The sequence below is a fragment of the Nicotiana tomentosiformis genome, chromosome 5 (genome assembly GCF_000390325.3).
Source record: "Nicotiana tomentosiformis chromosome 5, ASM39032v3, whole genome shotgun sequence".
Lineage (NCBI taxonomy): Eukaryota > Viridiplantae > Streptophyta > Magnoliopsida > Solanales > Solanaceae > Nicotiana > Nicotiana tomentosiformis.
Genome location: NC_090816.1, coordinates 132,430,358 through 132,453,002, shown reverse-complemented (window position 1 = coordinate 132,453,002; position 22,645 = coordinate 132,430,358). Strand labels below are relative to the sequence as shown.

General features: G+C 36.1%; 2 protein-coding genes across 2 annotated transcripts; one reads left to right on the top strand and one right to left on the bottom strand.

Annotated features, from left to right (window-relative positions):
* Nucleotides 1-2,559: 2,559 nt before the first annotated feature.
* On the top strand, nt 2,560-14,376 carry LOC104087008 (DNA repair protein RAD4). Its single transcript, XM_009591389.4, has 15 exons — nt 2,560-2,718; nt 3,671-3,745; nt 3,888-4,012; nt 4,210-4,533; nt 4,636-4,728; nt 5,656-5,748; nt 5,833-5,934; nt 6,210-6,259; nt 6,996-7,691; nt 9,071-9,240; nt 9,310-9,383; nt 9,462-9,656; nt 9,755-9,907; nt 12,522-12,731; nt 13,674-14,376. The coding sequence occupies exons 1-15, from the start codon at nt 2,676-2,678 to the stop codon at nt 14,067-14,069; spliced, it is 2,799 nt and encodes a 932-aa protein (XP_009589684.1). The 5' UTR covers nt 2,560-2,675; the 3' UTR covers nt 14,070-14,376.
* Nucleotides 14,377-17,249: 2,873 nt separating this feature from the next.
* LOC104087007 (HMG-Y-related protein A-like) lies at nt 17,250-18,908 on the bottom strand. Its single transcript, XM_009591388.4, has 2 exons — nt 18,725-18,908; nt 17,250-18,009 (listed from the first exon to the last, which is right to left on the bottom strand). The coding sequence occupies exons 1-2, from the start codon at nt 18,773-18,775 to the stop codon at nt 17,569-17,571; spliced, it is 492 nt and encodes a 163-aa protein (XP_009589683.1). The 5' UTR covers nt 18,776-18,908; the 3' UTR covers nt 17,250-17,568.
* Nucleotides 18,909-22,645: the final 3,737 nt, after the last annotated feature.

Genomic DNA, 22,645 nt, shown 5'->3' with positions numbered 1-22,645 from the left:
TCAGTCTCTGCTGCCATTCATTGATACATCATAATATCATATCATCACGTCGCGTTGATTTTCGTGTCATTGAGAGCCCGAGAGACTGGAGATTTTGAGTGATATTTATGGGATCGGGCTGCACGCCACATCATGTTTTATTTATTTATGCACGGATCTAGCTATTATAGCGCTTGGGTTTGAAGGAGCCACTCCGGAGTTTGCACCTCCCCCCCATAGTGAGCGCGATTGATTTTATACTGAGGGATGAATCTTCCCTCGGCATGGATCTTGCTCGAATCATTTATATTTTGGGGTGGATTTTTCCTGGCATGGATCTTGCCTAATTATCTATATTAAGATCTTCCGTGAGATGGATTGGACTTACACAGTACTGAGCGACTGACTGTCAGTTGATATTATATTTGGGATGAATCTTCCGTGGGCTGGATTGACCATATACATTACTGAGTGATTGAGTATTTTCATAATGTGAGTACACGAGGTTTCCACTGAGGTGCATCACATATAACATGTAGATATAGAGATATCATATTCCTCATATCATTCAGAATTGATCTATGTTACTTATACTGAGTTTAACTATTGAACTGGAAAGCATGCCTACATTTCTGTACTGTTATTTCTATACTTGACTATACCCGTTGAGCTCGTCACTACTTTCAGCCCAAAAGTTAGTCTTGTTACTTATTGAGTATATGGGGTCGGTTGTACTCATACTACACTCTGCATTTTGTGTGCAGATCCAGGTACTTCCGGATACGGCGGCTACTAGATTTCGGAGTTTCATCGGTTGGAGACTATCGAGGTAGTTGCTTGGCGTCCGCATACCTCGACTCTCTTTCCTTTCAGTTTTTTGCATTGTTCTACATTTCCAAACAGTGTTTGTGTCAGTCAGACTATGTTATCATTTAGATGCCCATGTACTTAGTGACACCGGTTTTTGGGAGTGTATTTGTACCGATATTTGTGGAATTTTCTATTAAATCTAAATTTTATGTTTTCAAACTTAAAAGATTATAGTGTTTTATTGAGGTTATCGGCTTGCCTAGTATTGAGATAGGCGCCTTCACGACATGTAATTTTTTAGTCGTGACAGGTCTGATCATACTTATCTTCCAATTTATGCCAAAGTTCCTTCGCGTCATTCACATATTGTAAACTATCTGCTATGCTGTTCGGGAGCGAGTTCAAGATCCATGAGGTGACCATATCATCACACCTTTCCCACTGTCTATAATTTGCAGAATTAGTATTACGCCTTTTGCATTTGCCATTAATGAAACCTATTTTTTTCTTCACTGAGAGGGCTCACAGAACTCCTCTCCTCCAGGATTTGTATCCTACTCCATCAAAATGTATTGTTACCAAAGTCGATCCAGCATTCTTTGATGGATGCATGTATAAAGGATTGGTCAAATCCATAACATCTCTCACCAAATCGGACCTAGTGTTCTCCGATTGACGAATAGTTGGGTCAGCAACATCCTCTTCTCTGGCCATGGTTTGAAGTATCGAAAGAAGAAGATGAGATTGCACTCTGACAGACGAATAACGAATCAAATTCTCACAAAAAGAAAATTGATTTCAAGATTTTGGAAAACCCTAGATTTGATTGAGCCAGTGAAATCGATTGAATTAGTGAAATCGATTGAAGATTGAGTGAGATATAAAGCGAAAAACAAAGTTGTGCTCTGATACCATGTTGAAACTCAGAATATGTGAGGTGTGGACTCCATTGAAGAGAAGACTTGAGCTGAAGCTACTAGCAGTTGGCTGAAGAGAACATTATAGAGTATGAGAGAAAATGTGAAAAATATAAAATAATCTCACTCACTATAGCTCTTACATTATATATGTGAAAAATATAAAATAATCTCACTCACTATAGCTCTTACATTATATATACGTGTAAGAAGAAATGTAGACTAACCTAAAAGCTGGCAACAACTCATGAAGAGCTAACAACTAAACGAACATTAATCTAATTGGCTAACTATGACTAACAAACTAATAATGTGTACATAAATATATCAGTGCTTTGTCTATCTTAACAGTTCTTATCCTATTTTTAAGTCGTTACAACTTGTATATATGATTGTTATACGTCGTTTCATAATGTGTCGTATTGTATGCTATTGTATTGTATTGTATTATTTTGATAAATATAATGTTTGGATAGATTGTATCGTTTGCCATCGTTTCATGATGTCACACACCAATATTACATAAAAAAGGTAAGAACGTGGTTAAATTATTATATAAAAAGATACGATAAAGATAAAATATAATTATTTAATAATAAGAAAGGGCAATATGAGGAAAAAAAAAAGGTAATAACGCGAACGCATCAAATCGATTGTTACGCGACACATTTTATCATTACGTCACATTGATTTTAACGATACTATATAATAAAATCTAAGTAATAATTAAAATAAATATTATGTTTAAAATAACAATGAGATACAATATAATAGCTGACAACCACCCAAACAAGAATATTAGTGCCACTATTAATGGAAAATAATTAAAAAAAGATTGGCTAAAAAGAAAAAGAAAAAAAAAAAACACAATCCCCCTTCCTTCTTCCCGGGTTTGGGATTTTCATAGGTTTCAACCGTAAGCATATAGCGCGCGCCTCTTCTTCTTCCTATTGTTCAATTGATCGAAAAATGCGAACCAGAAATCAGGCTAAGCTACATAATCAATCAACTGGTATGTTTCCTAACTCTTCAACCAGCCCCCAAAAAACAACAACAACAACAACAAAGAATGCATAAAAATTCAATCTTTCTATTCTTGTTTTACAGTTTTTGCTAGTTTATCCTCTAACTACCCTTTTATTGGATTCTTTCATATTTCTCTTTTGATTCACTTTACTTACTGTTAAAGTACACAAGATGACACCAAAACATAACCAAGAATGCATAAAAATTCAATCTTTGTTCTTCTTTTTCACAATTTCAGCTTATTTCTCCTCTTGTTTAACTACCCTTTATTGGATTATTTCATCTTTATTTGCTAGTTGTCTTTGGGATTCAGTTTATTTACTGGTATGTTTTCCTTAACCACACTACATATTACTAAAACAAAACCTGACTGCATAAAAATTCAATTTTTAGATTTTTGTTTCACATTTTTTTTTGCTTCTCTAGTCCTTCTTACAACCCCTTTTTGAGGTTCTTTCATGTTAATTTGCTAGTTATTTTGGGTGTGTTTTACTTATGTAACCCTTTATTGGTTTGGGTTATAGCTAGTAGCAAATGTAGTTTAAGTGAAAAAAAGGCAGACCATTCAAGGCTTGTTTCTTTGTATATCAGAAATAGCCTCTCTACCTTCACAAATTAGGGCTAACGTCTGCTTACACACTACCCTCCATAGGCCACACCTGTGGGACCACTGGGTTTGTTGTTGTTGCATCCAAGGCCTGTCTCTTTATTTTCAATTGATGGTATATTTCCGTGATAAGTAATCTCTTTTTGTCTGACCCAAGTAGAGTCTTACTCTAAAATGTAACATTCATGAAACTTTTCAAATGACTAGTGATCGGTGATCACCGGAGAATATGAATATGCTTATACATGGACTTTTGTTATGTGCTAGTTAATTAGCTTCATTACAGTAATGCACTGAGGTTACGTTAAGTTATGTTTTCCATTTCGGACAGTAAATGAAGAATCTGTGAAACACTACAGTGAGATGGAGAGCCGAAGCGGCTGCAAAGATAGAGCCAGTGATAACGGTTTGTTATGTCGCAATCATTCATTATTGATATTAACTTTAAGAACTCTTGTTATGTACTTTAAATATGCATTGAAAATAACAGTAGAGTTTTGAGTTCTTGAAGGTTGAAACTACAGTAAGAATAACATGCTTGATTTCAGAAACTCTTGCAAACATATCTCGAGGTGCAGTGGGAAAACTCTTGAAACGAGTCAACAAGTCACGTGGCTCTCGGGGTCTGAACACAGATGATAGTTACCTATGCAAACAAGATTCTACGGGCAAGGTTTGTTTCTTTCTTGTGCTATCGCTTCAGTTGGGCAATGTAGTGAGTGAAACACTTCCTTCAGCAAGAAGTATTTAACTCTTTTTGTTCGCAATGCTAAAAAATCGTATGTGTTTCCATGTCTTAGTGTTGATGATTTAGGCATGAACTGCATTTGGACAATGCATTTCTTAATTGTTCTTTGTTTATATGTATAGCCAGAGAACAGATCAAGGGAGACAGAAAAGCAGCTTACCGGCACTACAGTGGCAAGGACTACATTAGATGCTGAATGTTGCACTAAAGATGTGTTACAAAATGTGCCATTGGAAGTGGAAAATGAAGGTACAGATGTTCAGTATCAGAGTATCGAGAGGGAAGATGAACTTGATGGTATTGATTGGGAAGACGGGTCAGTTCATACTTTGAAGCCCGAAAGCAATGTTAAGGAAGATACAAGCAATGGTGTGACTGTTGAGTTTGATGCTCCGCCTGACTCTAGTAAACAGAAAACAGTACGCCGAGCAACTGCAGAAGAAAAGGTGGTTTGAATATCATAGAGAAAAGATATGAATGCCATGATCTTACATTTTAGTCCTTCGTCGGACGTGCATCAACTTGTACTTCCCCCCCTTAAATTGCAGGAATTGGCTGAGGTTGTGCATAAGGTTAACTTGCTTTGTTTACTAGCGAGGGGCAGGTTGGTAGATAGTGCTTGCAATGATCCTCTTATCCAGGTTCTTTCTTATTCCCGTAGCGTGATATTCTTCCCCCAATTGTCATCGATATTAGCATGTAAAATGTGGATCTGCTAAACCTTCTATCAACTATCTTACTGGATTGTTGTTTATTCATAAAGTGAATCCACCCCTACCTACCCAGGCTCCAAGAAAAGAAATAGAAGACAAAGAAAACAGGAAAGGCTATTCCAGCGTTGGTGAATTAAAGTCCTGGTTAAGCAGCAGTATGATTCTCTGTTTTCCTTAGTCAACTCGGTATAGAGGGGATGGGGAAAATAATGAAACAGTAACGAGGGAGTGAGATGACGTTACTTTTTAGAAGTCGTGTCCGAAATTTTCTTCACAGGTTTCTGAAATGATGGAGATCAGGATACAGACACATATTTTAAACTTAGAGAGACTTAAGTTAGTTTTGGGGAATATTGTGAATGGGTGAGAAAATTAGAAATATGTGGAAAATTGTAGTAAAATCCTAGTTGATGTCCAACTAGATTTGTCATCCTTCACCTTTGTTGCTGACGTGCTGTTATGGTTTTGATATGTGTTAAACTTCGAAGTTTTAGAAATTTAAAATCTCTATATGACTCATTCTCAAAAAAAGAAAAGAAAAAAGAATCTCTATATGACTCTACAGCACATGATCATTGAGGACTTTATAGCTATGGACACATAATCTCAGATAATTCCAGCTCTAGTTATGTGTTTTTTTTTTGGTGTCTCATTTATTTATGACATAATATTTGACTTAGCATGACTTGTCAAAAAAAAAAAAAAGTTTGATCTTTGACTTAGCATGCTTTAGCCTCTTCTGTGTGAATGATATGGAAATGCCGGTGAACTTTTGGCCTTTTAAAGTATTCCCTCCAAGTACTGATACTTATGGGAGGAAACTAGTAAGATATAAGATTTTACTTATTTTGCCAGGCTTCTTTACTTTCACTGCTGCCAGCACATCTGCTGAAGCTAACAGATGTTCCAAAACTTACCACGAAGGCGCTAACTCCTCTTGTCAGTTGGGTATGTGCTTTATGTTATCATCGTAACTGCCCTTTGATATTACAAGTTTCATTCTTTTATTTCACCTTTTACCACTGGTTGCAGTTCCACAGTCATTTCCGTGTTAGAGGTGCAAGTGATTCAGAGAAGTCATTTCATTCAGCTTTGGCATCAACTCTTGAGTCTCAGGAAGGGACCCCAGAAGAAGTATGGTTTTGCATTATAAGTGTTTTCTCGTTTTCCTGTCCTTAGCATAGCTTTTTCATAACATCGTGATTCGTGTCTTAAAAAATAAAATATACATATATATTTTTCCTTCAGATCTGATATAATATCAGGGTTAATTGCAAAACTTTGGAACTTACCTATTTAAAACCATAGTTAGAGGCTGTGCAGGCTTCTATGTCTTGATAGAAGAAACAGTGTTTAGTATATTGCCCATTGATCTGAGAAACAATCCTTTTTGTTTTTCATTATTACAGGTTGCTGCATTGTCTGTAGCTCTGTTTAGGGCTTTGAATCTTACGACCAGGTAAGCTGCAATTTTTCCTATTAACTTTTACAATTAAATAGCCTCTATTGTTCTTCTATTGACTGCTGTATTATCCATTACTCTGAATGACGGCTATGTCATAAATGCTCTAAGAGAAGAAAAGAGTTCAAAATGCAGGTAAAGATTGGGGGAAGGGGGATCACTCTAAGAGAGAGACAGAGAGAGGTAAGATGCTAGGTGCAACTAAAGTTATTGAGAGCATTTAAACTATGAAGTTAAATTGTGCAGAGCATTTAAACTCCAAAACTATCTCCAGTCTGTTGAAGTATTGTTATTCCTTGTCTTACCCTAGGTGATTTCTGTTTCTCTTTTTTCCCACATATTTTCGGTTAGTTGCTAGAGCTATTGCATAGTGATTTTAACACATTTAGCAGTGAACTGCCTATTGTTGGAGTAAGGAAGTGCGTACATATAACCTAGTAAGTGCTGAGAATTCAAATTATGTGGAAATCCTCTTCTGCACACTTTTATTTTGGTAACAAGCGGCATGAGCTGGGAAGTTAGGTGACAATTTTGCACTGGAAACTTCCCTCTTGTACAGTTTCTTTATTGCATTTCGAACATGAAAACCCCATGGTGGCATACCAAAAAGGACAATCTAAGCAGCTTATTTTTTCTATGCTCAATCTTGCAAGCTTTTGGAATGCCCCAAAGCTTGCAAGTCTTTTATCTCATGAGAAATTACCTTAAAGATATCTGATGACATTCATTGCAGGTTCGTATCAATCTTGGATGTGGCTTCCTTGAAGCCGGAAATTGAGAAACCATATCCCTCTGGTCAATCCCCTAGTAAGGCTGGTAGCGGGATATTTAACTCTTCGACATTGATGGTGGCTGCACCAAAGTATTCTCCTCTCTCTCCTGCTAAATCTTTGGCTGATGGCAAGCATTACAATGACAAGTCTAGAGCAACTATTACAGATAAGTCTAATAAAAGAATGTCGCCATCAACATCAGATGCTCTACGTGATGCTAACGATGCATGTATTATGAAGAGAGAGCAGCCAAAGAGAAAAGGGGATCTTGAATTTGAGATGCAGTTGGAAATGGCTCTTTCTTCCACCGCAGTTGAAATAGTTAGGAACACTATGGTCTCAGAAGTGGCGGATGTACAAAGTACTTCGTCAAATGTATCACCGTTCAAAAAGAAGAAAATTAAAGCAGAAGAGTGTTCGACTTCCTCTCATGGACTATCAACTGCTGTTGGATCTAGGAAAGTAGGGGCGCCTCTATACTGGGCAGAGGTCTACTGCAGTGGTGAGAATCTGACGGGGAAATGGGTGCATGTTGATGTTGTAAATGCAATTACTGATGGAGAGCTAAATGTGGAAGCTGCAGCTGCTGCATGCAAGTCACATTTACGATATGTTGTTGCTTTTGCTGGAAATGGAGCTAAAGATGTTACACGCAGGTTTCAATTTCTTGCTGCTTTGGTGTTCCAAATTTCATTGGGTGCTGTAGTTTCTCTTGGATTTAGTTTTATTAGTCATTGTTTTATATATAATCTTAGTCATGTTATCTGCAGCATGATGCTCCTCTTCATGCATTCATATTTTGAATTTCAAGATTTTGACCCAGTGACTATGTTTTGTCCATCTTGATTTACTCCTCGGTCTTATTACTATAAAATTACTCTTGTCATACCATCATAGTTTCACAGGCAGAATCTTAAAGAGGTGTTTCTTTCCCCTGTCATTTTCCCCTCATTTTACCCCTTCCCCACATAGACGACGTGCAAGCCATGAGTTCTGAGGTTTATAATTTGTTGCTCAATCATCATTGTCCTCATCATTTTGCTTATGATTCTAACTAGGACAAGTACTCGTATTATTATTATTATTGTTGTTGTTGTTGTTGTTGTTATTGTTATTGTTATTATTATTATTATTATTATTATTATTATTATTATTGTTATTGTTATTATTATTGTTATTGTTGTTGTTGTTGTTGTTGTTGTTGTTGTTGTTATTATTATTATTATTATTATTATTATTATTATTATTATTATTATTATTATTATTATTATTATTATTATTATTATTATTATTATTATTATTATTATTATTATTATTATTATTATTATTATTATTATTATTATTATTATTGTTATTGTTATTGTTATTGTTATTGTTATTATTATTGTTATTGTTATTGTTATTGTTATTGTTATTGTTATTATTGTTATTATTATTATTATTATTATTATTATTATTATTGTTATTGTTATTGTTATTGTTATTATTATTATTATTATTATTATTATTATTATTATTATTATTATTATTATTATTATTATTATTAATTCTAATGGTTGTCATGATTATTTATTTATTTATCTATTTATTCTATTCCAGTTTTGAACTGAGATAGCACTCAGTCGCATAAAGTAGTTAATGATTAAGCAAAATAATGAGGAAAATTTTGGCAAAATTCTGGGGAAAGGGAAATAGGGCATCCTAATAACCAAAACATCTATGTTGTCACATGATAACTATATATGGGACATGGTAGGTTTCTGCTGCTGAACCTATACTCTTCCATTACCATCCTAGGTATTAAAAAAGAAGTATGAGCCTCCTCATCACAGCAAAATTTGGTAATCAATTCAGAAGCTTTTAAATAAATTGGAAGAATTGACTTATAAGAAACAACAACGACAACTATGTCTCAGTCCCAAACAGTAGGGGTCGGCAATTGAGTTTTAAAAAAATATTAAAAATGGGAAGATTCTATAAGAATTAAATTAACTTGGTGGATGCTTCTGTGTAATGTCTTTCATTTTCTTTTCAGGTACTGTACAAAGTGGTACAAGATAGCATCTGAACGAGTCAACTCAATTTGGTGGGATGCAGTATTGGCACCATTAAAGGAGTTGGAGTCCGTGGCGACCAGTGATGTTGTTCATTTGAGACAGGAAACTTCTGATGAAAGCAAGAAAACAGAAGTAGCACAATCAACAGGTATGCTGGATATGCATGAACATAGCGAGAAAAATTATGCAGAATTCTAAACAAGGAATTCTTTTACAGCAACCAGGAGCTCTCTAGAAGATATGGAGTTGGAAACTAGGGCACTGACTGAACCTCTTCCAACAAATCAACAGGTATAACAAACACAAGTATTCACTAAAATTTGACTACGTTGCACTGATAGATTTGTTTTGAACTAATTTGCTCTGCAGGCTTACAGAAACCATCACTTATACATAATTGAAAGATGGCTTAACAAGTATCAGATTCTTTACCCCAAAGGACCTGTATTAGGTTTTTGTTCTGGTCATCCAGTATACCCACGATCCTGTGTACAAACACTCAAAAGAAAGGAAAAATGGCTTCGTGAGGGGCTCCAAGTGAAAGCTAACGAGATCCCTGCAAAGGTTTTTGTCTGCACATAAATCTTCTATTCATCTGCAATATGATTTTTGATTGTCCACAACTCTGCAAGTACCTTAATCTGCTTTGCTTTTACGGTTAGGTTCTGAAGCATTCTGGAAAGCAGAACAAAGAACAGGATGTTAAGGATGATGATTATGGCGAGGAGGATTGTGGAGGAACTGTCGCCCTCTATGGACAGTGGCAAACTGAACCACTGTTTCTTCCTCATGCAGTAAATGGCATTGTACCTAAGGTGAAGCCTTCTAAGTGATAGAAGTGTTGAGGAAGTTGAGATTTATTTGGGATTTGACATTTTATGCTAATTTACAAGCATTATACTTCACAAGTGCACGTTTTAATAGGAATAGGTTATGACTTGTTTTATGGCAGAAACAATGAGTGAATAGAGGACAAAAAGGTTTTCTGATTGGGTGAGAGTACTGAAGAAAGTAGGAGGTTGAATGGATTTTGCTTAGCGCATTCTTTGACATGTTCCATGCCCATTATGTTTTGGTTTTAGGTTATTCTGGTGCTAAGTTACAAAAGTAGCTAATTGGGTTAATGATTTTACCTATTTCTTGTGAAGGAGAAGGGATAGGGAATAGTGGAAGGGTACATGCATATTCATGTTCCACCTTTAAAGCTTTAGTTGCAGAAGGGGAAACAGAAATGATCTTCCTGCACTTGTTTGTCTTGGTGTAAAGTGAGTGATGCCGATGTCGACAATTGTGTTTCAGTTTTTGTTTGTCCTCCTTTTTTGGGGTGGAGGTGGGGTGAGCGGCATCTCTGAGTCCTGTCTTTTCCTTCTGACCTTCATGACATTTGCTGCAAAAGTAATACAATTTTGTTCAGATGTGTGTTGGTGGGGTATTGCACATTTGGCCAGGGCACACCAACAAAATAAGATCAATATTTGTTTGGGCCGTGCTTGTGATAGAGTATTTACACTTCTTCCCATCTGAGAATCTCCATCTGCTCTAAGTGGGTGCAAGCTAGAGTTTTATGTTAACTTGGTTGTTCAAAAGATTGTCTCTTTGTCCTTTGCATCTTCATCTTTTCAAAAGCCCAAATCTGCATTAGACCTCTTTTATCCTTTTACCACATGATGTAAAGCTATGGATTTCTTTTGACTCTAGCGTGTAAACCTTGTTTTATCCATCTGGTTTATGCAAATAAGATCAATATTTGTTTGGGCCGTGCTTATGATAGAGTATTTACACTTCTTCCCATCTGAGAATCTCCATCTGCTCTAAGTGGGTGCAAGCTAGAGTTTTATGTTAACTTGGTTGTTTAAAAGATTGTCTCTTTGTCCTTTGCATCTTCATCTTTTCAAAAGCCCAAATCTGCATTAGACCTCTTTTATCCTTTCACCACATGATGTAAAGCTATGGATTTCTTTTGACTCTAGCGTGTAAACCTTGTTTTATCCATCTGGTTTATGCAAATAAGATCAATATTTGTTTGGGCCGTGCTTATGATAGAGTATTTACACTTCTTCCCATCTGAGAATCTCCATCTGCTCTAAGTGGGTGCAAGCTAGAGTTTATGTTAACTTGGTTGTTCAAAAGATTGTCTGTTTGTCCTTTGCATCTTCATCTTTTCAAAAGCCCAAATCTGCATTAGACCTCTTTTTATCCTTTCACCACATGATGTAAAGCTATGGATTTCTTTTGACTCTAGTGTGTAAACCTTGTTTTATCCATCTGGTTTATGCAAATAAGATCAATATTTGTTTGGGCCGTGCTTATGATAGAGTATTTACACTTCTTCCCATCTGAGAATCTCCATCTGCTCTAAGTGGGTGCAAGCTAGAGTTTTATGTTAACTTGGTTGTTCAAAAGATTGTCACTTTGTCCTTTGCATCTTCATCTTTTCAAAAGCCCAAATCTGCATTAGACCTCTTTTATCCTTTCACCACATGATGTAAAGCTATGGATTTCTTTTGACTCTAGTGTGTAAACCTTGTTTTATCCATCTGGTTTATGCACCTCTCATATATCCAATTCTCATTTCTCTGTCTTCTCCTTCTGTTTAAGAATATTTCTTTTGATATAAAGAGTTAGAGACAGAGGTATGTGCCTTATTCGAGTAGGACAGGTTTAATGTCTGCCGAAGCTTCCATGATCTTAATTCTTAGCTACTGGTAGTTCCATTGTCATCATTCCTTCTTCCTTTGCATTTCTCTCGCAACTAAGGTAATTTCTTTTTTCCCCTTCTTGACCTTAATAAACATGATAAGAAACAACTTCAGGATCTACATTGATAATTCATCATGCCATATTCCTTTTGTGATCAGTTTTTGCATCTTCTGGATGTTTTTATTAATGAAGTCTTATTTTACCTGATCAAAAAAAAAAAAAAGGTCATCATGCCATATAAGAGAATAGATCTTGAAGAATTTCAATATTCTGTGTATAGTTAAAGGAAATTTTTTAACATCCTTAAAGTGTGTGTAATCAGTCCAATTGTACAGTTTCAATTTGAAACTTTGAAATCTCTTCTGCTAGAATATTCAGTTAAACAGCTCTTAGTTGCATACTTGCATGTTATCTGGAGAATAAGCAGTTCTGTGCAATTTTCCTCTTCAACTACACTCATTGACAACCTTCAACATTTGGTTCTGGTTCATTTGTTGGCTTCTTGAGATAGTTTCATGGAGCAGTTGCTCAAGAAGGTTATCAGTCCCTGTTCACACATTAGACATGTTACGTTTATATGTACACCGTTTTGCTTCTTTTCCTTTGTGTAGCAGATGGAATAACTGGCTACAAGATTTAGCTCCTCAATTTTTTGGTTTATTTGCCGATCTTGTCTCTATGGTTGTTTTTGGCTAGGAAGTGACAGTTGGTATGTGGCTTTTTTTCTAGAATGAGCGTGGTCAAGTGGATGTCTGGTCCGAGAAGTGCCTTCCACCGGGCACAGTCCACTTGAGATTGCCAAGGTTGGTTCCCGTTGCTAAAAGGCTAGAAATTGATTTTGCACCTGCTATGGTTGGATTTGAATTCCGGAATGGTCGATCTCTTCCTGTATATGAGGGGATTGTGGTGTGTATCGAGTTCAAGGATGCAATTCTCGAGGTAAATAATTGCATTACTGGAATAAATTTCCATTGCTTGCTTACATATCTTTGACGTCCTTTGTAATGGGGGACCAATCATGTTCTGGGTAAATTCACATTCTTCACCTTTTCTGAGTCCGCATTGCAAAACTGGTCATGCTTAAGAAAGTACGTGGAATACTTATCCCATATTGCAATCAGATAAATGATGCCTATTTTAGGGTGGGTTCTTTGCAAATTTAAGAAGGAAGGCAGAACAGAAAAATGAATGGAGGTGCTTTCTGTTTCTTTGCAAGAATTTATCTCCTGTACCAATTGTTTTGATCAATCGTGTTTCAGCACATTCTTTATGGTGTACATGGAGGTCAAAGTTCCTCATTCCTCACTTTACTAGACATATGGGAAACCAAGATATTTCTAATGTCTTCTCCTTTTCTTTTCAAGTTCTTTTGTTGGAGGCCCGAGTCAAATGGAATTGAAAAGACTTTTTTTTATATTTATAAACAAGGTGGCATCTCGAAAGTGCGGTTAGTGGTGAAAGATAGAGAATAAAACAGATATATGATAGGATTATTCTTTTGTCCCAAATGTGCAACCGTCAGTAAAGCTTATGGTTGACTACCTATCTTTTTCAGTACGGAACTGTACTTTGGGAGGATTCGATTTTGTTTAAAAATATTTATTTCGTCTAATTCGTATTCTTTCTTCCCCATGTTCAAAATTGTCTTATCTTTGTTTATGTGGGTCTCCATGTCCATGCCAACTTAGTATTTAATAAGGCCTATTTGACATAAATTTACCAAATAAACTTCTTTTAATTCTTGGCGCGCACGCACACACACGTACTTTTCTCTTAAAGTGCTTGAAGGTTTTCTTTCTAATGCTATCAAACAATTCCAACTATTACTGTATTTGAAGCCATCCGGCAGAACTAATGTTGAATTTGTTGAGATGTTATCAGACATATGCAGAAGAAGAGGAGAGAAGACAGGCCAACGAGAGGAAGAGGTCTGAAGCAGAAGCTCTTTCTAGGTGGTATCAGCTTCTTGCATCACTTATTACCCGACAAAGGCTACACAATTGCTACGCGGACGGGGCATCCTCACAATCAGCTATCAATTTTGCAACATCCAATGATAAATCCTCCCTACTAGCTCGTGGCACTGAGGATACAAAAACGACTCCCGAATACCAGCAAGAAAAATCTGAGATTGCCCAATCCATTAGTCCATCAACTGTACTTGCAGAAGACCACGAGCATGTATTCCTAGTAGAAGATCAGACTGTTGATGAAGAAAGTTCAACAAGGACAAAACGTTGTCGTTGTGGGTTTTCAGTTCAATATGAGGAGTTGTAGAACTTTTGAATCGCTCTATTTCATCTCGTGCAAATGCGCTATGAGTAGAGGTTGATGTAAAATACTCATGTATGTATCATCAGAACATGACTTTCATGCTTAGGCTGCCTATCCAAATTAGAAAATGTCTAGTTTTCATCCCTTCTATTAGCTTTTCATCACCAGTTTCATCTGGCTTTTGTATCAAGCTTTATGTGTCTGCTGTTGTACTCCTGTAAATTGTTCTCTAGTTATCCTTTAAAAGTACACTATCCTAACAATTCAGCAGTTTGTGTTTCCTATATTTACAGATGGTATTACTCTTGAAGGCAGCTGGGAGGAACATAAACTGATGTCTTTTCTTCAACTGAAAAGATTCTAGAAAGAGTAATAAAAATGGTCACCGTAAGTTTGGGGTTAGGTTTAAGATTGGTGGAAATGACACGTAGCTATTTTTAAGCGTGCTGTTTAAAATATATCTATATTTACAATGTATTTAAAGATTAGCCAATCCGCTCAAACTTCAGGACACGGTATCTTAGAGTTTAAACTTCAAAGTTCAAACTTAAGAACATCGTGTCCTAAAGTTCGAAAGTTGTGTTGGAAAGTTCGAATAAATTAGTAGTTCATAAATTCAGGATGCTTAGTTTTGAATTTCAAATTAGCAGCTCAAAAATTCAGGACACTAGGTTTTGAAGTTTGGTTGAATTGGCTAATCTTTAAATATATATATTTTAAACATCTGGCTTAAAAATTGCTATTGGTGCACTTCACCCTTAAGATTGTCCTTTAAATATAATCCTTTAAGTCTGCCAAAAGTGAGCATATTAAACTCTGTCAAATATTTAATATCCAAATTAATGGGAAGTTGGAAAAATAAAAAGAGAACTTCTTTAGCCAGAACTCGCATTTGAAGGTATGATTTTTGCATTTTTTTTAAAAATTTTTGGTGTCTGGTGTTGCTTTTTTAGCTGCCATTTCTACTTAGTTTTAGTCTATTTCTGATTTTTGGTGCATTCTTTGTTGTTGGAGTTTATGGGATTTCCTAGTGCTTCTGATTAAATCATTTTTTAAAATCAGTTCTCATTTTTTTTTTTTTTTTTACAGTTGGTTGCTCTAGTGGTAAACACCCCCACTTCCAACCAAAAGATTGTGAGTTCGAGTCACCCCAAGAGCAAGGTGAGGAGTTCTTGGAGGGAGGGAGCCGATGGTTTATCGGAAACAGCCTCTCTACCCCAGGGTAGGGTAAGGTCTGCGTACACCTACCCTTCCCAGATCCCATTAGTGGAATTATACTGGGTTGTTGTTGTTGTTGTTGTATCTAACTGTCATAACTTGTTAAATAGTTAATGCTCACTTTTGTCAAATTTAAAGGACTTCCTTTTCAAAAATATACTTTGTGTTATGTTCTCCCAAATTCTATCACTGTACTTAATAGCAGTAACATCGGAAATTTACGCGTGTTAAATCTCCTTAATTTACTTCATGTATTTATTTCTTTGAATTTTGACAGTACCCCTCAGTTAGTTCCGCTACAACTCCCTCCGCTCACTTTTAGTATACTAAAAATAAATTTTTATTTTTACTTGTCACTTTACGCATATCAAGAAAAAATATTTTTTTTTTCTGTTTTACCCTTAATTCATTAACCAACATTTCTTGAATAAATAATGGTCAAATGTAGCTTTCCAATGCTCAATATTGGAATTCACAGAGAACTCTTCATTATCACCCTTCTTTAAACACAAAAGTTCACTAAAGTAATCTCTTATTTTCTTGTTCTTTGGAGTATTTTTTTCTTCATTTGGGAATTTGGGTTCAATTATTGAGTATTAATTATAGGGTTATTGTGGTAAAATTATCATGTCAATCATTGTTTCTTAAGGGACGTGAAAAGTCAAAACGTGTCGCGCAAAAGTGGACGGAGGGATTACTTCATACCCAGACAAGATCATTAAATCTACACCAGTTTCTGTTAAGAAAAAAAATCAAATACAATGAGTGGTCCAAACACATATCTTAAGGTACAAATGTACCCTTAATGCAGCCTTTACTAGTTATTCTATTTCTAACTTTAATACGGTACTTCTATTGCTTCTAGTGGAGTAAGTACTAATTTTGGACTTGTATATTAAGATTCCAAAACCAATTGGGACCTCAAGCATCTTGGACAAAGACATTACTGATTCATAGTAGGAAAGTTAGAAGATAAAGAGATAATGTCTTGGACAGAGACTGAGACTATCTAGTTTTGTAGTACATATGATGTTTTTGGTTCACAAAACATGTCACAAATTCACTTTCCAACTGTCTCCGTTTATTATATCATTCCCTTATCTCCTTTCTTTCACCTTCACCTCCATCACACACTCACTTTACCAGTCACCATCAAACATTACAATTGAATTTTATCCTCATAACAAGGTTTACTTGTACATATTTTTATGACAACATACTATTTCCTCAACCTTATATTAGGTAAACCATGACTAAGAATGAGTAGTTCTAATACCATGTTATAAAAAGAAGGTTCCGTGATTGTATAATTCCCAAGCGAAAAATCGTATACTTTAAAAAGGTGAAAATTATTCGGACGACAGTAGTTCATCCAGTAACCAACATAGGACACTTCAACAATTGTAGTAAGACCTTTGAATGGCGGAAAATCAGTTGCAGAGAAAATGCACTGCGAATAACATATTTACACAAGAGACTGAAATGTGCAGCAATCAACAACAACAACAAACTCAGTATAATTCACAAGTGGCGTATGGGAAGGATATAGTGTTTCCCGTAGACATTAAAGAGAGAATGTTTCCGATACACACTCACCTCAAGGATTAGATATCTATCTATTATGAATCTTGAAACAACAAGCATTAAACAAGTACACCATCTTCTAACAATCTACATATTGCACAGTTACAAGAACTACAAATCACCCACTACAAATACACACCAACCAAAAAAAAAGAAAGACTAATACCTAAATAAGAAGAACAAAGACAACACAACAGTCCAGTAAGGTAAGACTCCACAAATTTTCAGCTTCACTCTACACCATTTAGTGCTGGCTGTGGCTTGACCTTCCTATCTACTATGAATCTTGAAACAACAAGTATTAAACAAGTACTCACCCTTCTAACAATCAACATTACACAGCTACAAAACTACACGCAACTCACTACAAACACAACATCAACCAATAAAAAGAAGACTAATACTACAAAAAAAGGAGACATAACAGTCATAAGAGTCATCACCAACAACTAAGTCCAAATGAACCAAAGATTCCACAAATTCTCAGCTTCATCCTACACCATTCTGTGCTAGCTGTGGCTTAACCATCTAATCTACAGTGAATCTTGAAATAACAAGTACACTCTTCCAACAATCTACATTGCACAGCTACAGAAACTACACACAACTCACTACAAATACAACACCAACCAAGAAAAACTTAAGACATAACACAGTCATAAGAGTCATTACCATCAACAAAGTCCACAAATTTTCAGCTTCACTCTACACCATTTTGTGCTTGTTGTGGCATAACTTTCCTAGGCCTACCTCTAGGCCTTCCAGTTTTAGAAACAGGATTAGCTAAGTTACTAGGGACAATTGTTGGTTTAAGTTTCTTGGGAGTAGGTGGTGCATTAGGATCTTTTTTTGGACGACCTCTTGGCTTTGGAGCTGCAATTTCTGTATCTTGTGGCAATGCAGTTTTAGGCTTTGGTGGTCTTCCACGGCCACGCTTAGGAGGTACATTTGGACCAGGCTTAATGTAATTGTTTTTGAGGAAAATAAGTTCACCAGTTTGTTTCATTCTATCCAAATGGTAAGTTAGCAACTTTGAGTGTGTATCATTCAAGATTCCATACTTGGACTCAATGTACTTTGATATTGATGACTTGTTTGAGCCTTCTTTTTGTTGTAGTGCATCAAGTGCTTCATAAATCATCTGATAATAAGAAACAAAACCCCCAAAAAAAGTTTTAATTTTTTAAATAAATACTACTCCAAATAATTTAGAAAAAAAGACATGCAGATCTGTGTTTAAAAAGCATTCTTGATGATCATGTGTTCATGTGGAAGCCATTAAAGCAGTTTTTTTCAAAAGCAGTAAAAAGCAAAACTTAAGAGCTAGACTAAAGTGGTTCCTACAATTTGAAAAGCAAAAGATTTAAAGAAAAAATGTAGAAATTAAGTGAATTACCCATATTTACTGCATAAAAGTTACAGTTTTGTTTAAAGAAAAAAAAATTGCTTCTTCCTTTTTTCTTTTCCCAAGTTCTTAAAGATTAAATCTTTCTTCTAAAACCAAGAAAAAAACTAAAGTTTCTCCAAGACATGCATGTTTATTCTAAAACTAAGAAAGAAAACATGTGAAATAAGATATAAAAAGATCAAATTTTGCTTAAAAACCACAGAAGACAACTGAACTACCCAAACATAACATTACAAAGAGTGTATTAAACAGAAAAAGTTTTTTTTTTCCTTCAAATTCTCCAAAGTTTTAATCTTTCTGAAATATGTGAAAAAGGGTCAAAATTTTGAGAAAAGATAGAACAGTAAAATATGATTTGGTAACAAAAAAACAAGAAAATGAAGGCTGGAAATGAAAGGAAAAAGAAGGGGTCAAAGTTGAATTATGGAAAGTTGCTAGTTTAGTTTACCTCAGGGTATTCAAGATGTGTTTGAGTCTTGTTGACAAGTTCAGTAGCCATTGAAACTTGCAAGAGAGAGAGAGAGAGTTTTAAGATGTCCCCACAAAGAGATGGAGAGGGAGAGAGAGGAGAGTGTCAGCTTCAAAAGCACAGTATTATAATTTTGTGAATAGAGAGCTTATCCACAAAGAAATAAAAACAATAAAGCAGGAAAAAGAATATTAAGGAGAAGAGAGGCTTAAGATTCAGGTATAGGACCAAAAATCCAACGGTTATAAATCTTTATTAGAAGGTGTCACAAGGATAGATGACTTGGACCTTCTTTGTCTTTGTATCATTGAATTTTGTTGGTTCTGCTGACTTTTTGTCTGTCATAAGAGTTAGTATTATGAATTGTAATAGCCCATTTTTATACTGCATGAGCTCAATTTTATTTTTTGGGATCCTTAAAGCAAGTAGCCGAGTCCATAACCTAGGACATTGTGAATGCCGAAAATTAGTATAGAGAGCGTATCTCTTTTTTATTCCTGTACTTTCTCATACTTCGATTCTAGTTATTTCTTTTGGTTTACTTACTTTATTATGTTGTATTTCCTTTAATGATGATGTAACTATACTTTTATTGAACCAAGAGTCTATTAGAAATAGTCTTTTAATTTTATACACTATCCTCTCATATCCCATTTATAAAATTACACTGCATTTATTAATATTGATTCAAGGTTCATTTTTCTATCTGGTATATATAAATTATACACAATTATACATGAATTTATTTATATATATATATATATATATACACACACACACCCGACGAGAGAGGAGAGACCATATTCAGGAGAGAGGGACGAGCAAGTGACAGATTGAGAAAAAAAATAGGTAGGCCTTCTGAGCAGTCATTTAGGACCTCATTAGCGACCCTCATTCTTCCCTAGTCCGATCGAAGCGAGCAAGAGATAAAGGAGTCCTCTATATATATATATATATATATATATATATATATATATATATATATAGGATTTTTTTATCTCTTGCTCGCTTCGATCGAACTAGCCCAACTATAATTGGGTGAACAGTTATTTAGGTTATTTCTTCAACATCCGGTTCCCAAAGCCAATTGGTCTAATCTAATCTCGATTTGTCTGTTGTACAAAGCCTATTGTCGAGGTTTTAGCGCCCCACACTGAAGAAGAGTTTTATAACAGTGGTCAAACTCAAATATTCCGGTTAACGGTGAAGGAGTCTTTACTACTCTAACACGCCCTTCATTGGTGCATGAAGTCAGTTTACTCAGATTTTCTCTAGTGGTAGAGTACCTTCAATGGTGCATGACACTTTCATTATAAATGCATCCAAAATTAAATTAACAATGTTGCTTAAAAGATCATCAAAGAGCATATAGAAGTGTACATGTAAAAAGAAAAGATTTAGTTACAGAATGATATTGGTCAATAAACTTTGTGTTAGAATGATCTAGTGGTGTGCATTATGTCACTTTGGAAAGTAAACTTAACACCTTCTGATTTTTATTCACAATTTGACCACTAAAATAACTTTGAACTTTTTGTTTACCCGAAAAATGGATAACAATTGAATTTATACGCGGTTCTAAAGATACGTAGTATAACTTCGTACAAACTGAGAAAATATATAAATGAATATCGAAATTAATTGTAAAAGGAATGAATGCAAACCGAATGAATTGATTAGCCTAGGCCCTCAAGTTTGGTCACCCCAAACTGAATGGAGAATAACTGATACAAGAACAAAATGACTGGAAATCAAAACCAGAAGAAAGACTGTATATTGCTTATATTCTATGAATCTGAATCCCGATTACAAATAATCAGACCCCCCTTATATAGTAGGAAAGTCCTGTATAATTTCCAAATACAATAAGGAACCCCATGATAAATTAATTAATTGGCATCTCCTTAATATGCGCCGGGATTTCCGCCGAGATTCTCGCCCAATTGCGAAAATTTCGGTTTTCTATTTTTTGGCTCAATAAGATCTCCTCAATTTTGGCCGATCTCGATCTTGATCTTGGACGATCTCGATCTTGATCGGTCTCTGGATCACGAGCTCGGCGATCCAACTTCGCATTATGGCTCGATTCTACACGAGGACGAACCTTGGTCTATCATGTTCCAATCTCGATTAGTCATACGAAAGGTAAACTCGGTTTTGACCGTATACAGATAGTCCCCTCGTTTCTCGGAAAGTAGATGACGAGAAACGATATGAATTTTTGAACTTCGACTCGGTGGGTGACGACGTCAGCGACGAGCCCGATTATGAGGATATGTGACAAACGTCCCGTTAGTCCAGTTACCAAGGCATTAAATGCATGTCAGTCATTGGTCGACCACTACCAGTTCTGAACCGTCATTACCAAGCTATAAATATTCAAACTTTCATACTCATTCAAACTTTTCACTCAAAACTTCTTCTCTACTCTTACATTTTCATCAGAAAATCCCCTTGCTTCATAAATTTCACACCGCATACAATCCTAATTCTCTTTTTCCATGTTCATCAATGGCGAAAACCTCCAAAATAGTGCCGCAAAAAGAGGCCGCTTTTTCATCACGACCCTCCGGTGGTGAGGATGCGGCAGAGCCTCACCCTGAGGAATTCGTTCCGATAGGGTGCTCAACCGTCGTTGATTTTAAGGTAGAAAAATCCTCTTCGGTACCGGGTCAATGTGAGCCGTTATCGAGGTGCCAATGCATAATCACTGAGAAAATCCCCGACAAAGTAAAAAAGGAATGCAACTGGGGAGAAAAACACGTGGTAGTCCCATCGCCTGAAGAATTGATTACTACCCACGTGGTGGGATTCTTAAGTATTTATACTTATCCCTTCATGTTGGGTCCCTTAGACCCCGTCATCATCACCTTTTGCAAGAGGTACGATGTGACCCTCGGCCAAATCCATCCTTTATTTTTGGAGAATAGTGATTCTCCTCCGATTCTTCTCGAGCAAAATCGAGGGGTGTCCTTTCACCCTCGATCACCTTATGCGCCTTTACCGTCCCCGACTATATCGAGGAGGGCTAATCAAGCTTGCTCGCCGAGCCACCAAAGCCCCGTTCTCGAGTATAGACAAAACTAGTGACTGAGGTTAGATGGGCCGTTTTGTTCGAATCAGAACTTTGGACCTAATCCCCTCTGATGACATGTCGTTTCCTGAGAAATGGAATATGAACCGTGAGTAGTATTCCCCTTTGAACGTTTAATTTTGTGGCTCTGCTTTTCATTCTCTTTATCTACTTTTCCTATATTTGTTACAACTGTGGCCCAAATGCCGGAACCGATTCCGGAGCTTAAACAATGGGTTGAAGGTGTGGTGCTGCAGAGACCGTACTACGAGCGTACTTGGATGGAATTATCAAAGGGTCGATGAGATGCCTGCAATCATGGTAAGTTTCTTTCTTAGAACAGTTATGTCACAACCCAATTTCCCTTCCATATGACGTCGTGATGGCACCTAGTCTATGCGACTAGGTAAGCCTAACATTTGCAGAATATTGAAATGAAAACATAAATTTTAAAAATAACTCCTCAATATACTACACAGCATTCCCAAAATCCGGAACATCGTGAATCACAAACTACAAGAGGAAAGTCTAGTGTCTCTATACATCAGAGGCTAGCAAAAGAAAATACAGAAGATAATGGACATGGGGAGGAGTAGAAGGAGACTCCGAGGTCTGCAGACACGACAGATATACCTTGAAGTCTCCAAAGCTGTCCCAACTCACTGATAGTGCGACTGACAAGGAGTACCTGGATATGCACACAAAAAAAAAATGTGCAGAAGAGTAGCATGAGTACACCACAATCGGTACCCAGTAAGTGCCAAGCCTAACCTCGGTCGAGTAGTGACGAGGTCAGGTCAGGGCCCTACTGATATATATAAAATAAC

Excerpts from the sequence above, each read along its gene's own strand:
- LOC104087008 (XM_009591389.4), top strand. The coding sequence starts at position 2,676 with ATGCGAACCAGAAATCAGGCTAAGCTACATAATCAATCAACTG. Across the intron at positions 7,692-9,070 it reads GCTAAAGATGTTACACGCAG|GTACTGTACAAAGTGGTACA; the intron begins GTTTCAATTTCT and ends TTTTCTTTTCAG. Across the intron at positions 9,241-9,309 it reads AGAAGTAGCACAATCAACAG|CAACCAGGAGCTCTCTAGAA; the intron begins GTATGCTGGATA and ends ATTCTTTTACAG.
- LOC104087007 (XM_009591388.4), bottom strand. The coding sequence starts at position 18,775 with ATGGCTACTGAACTTGTCAACAAGACTCAAACACATCTTGAATACCCT. Across the intron at positions 18,010-18,724 it reads CACATCTTGAATACCCTGAG|ATGATTTATGAAGCACTTGA; the intron begins GTAAACTAAACT and ends TCTTATTATCAG.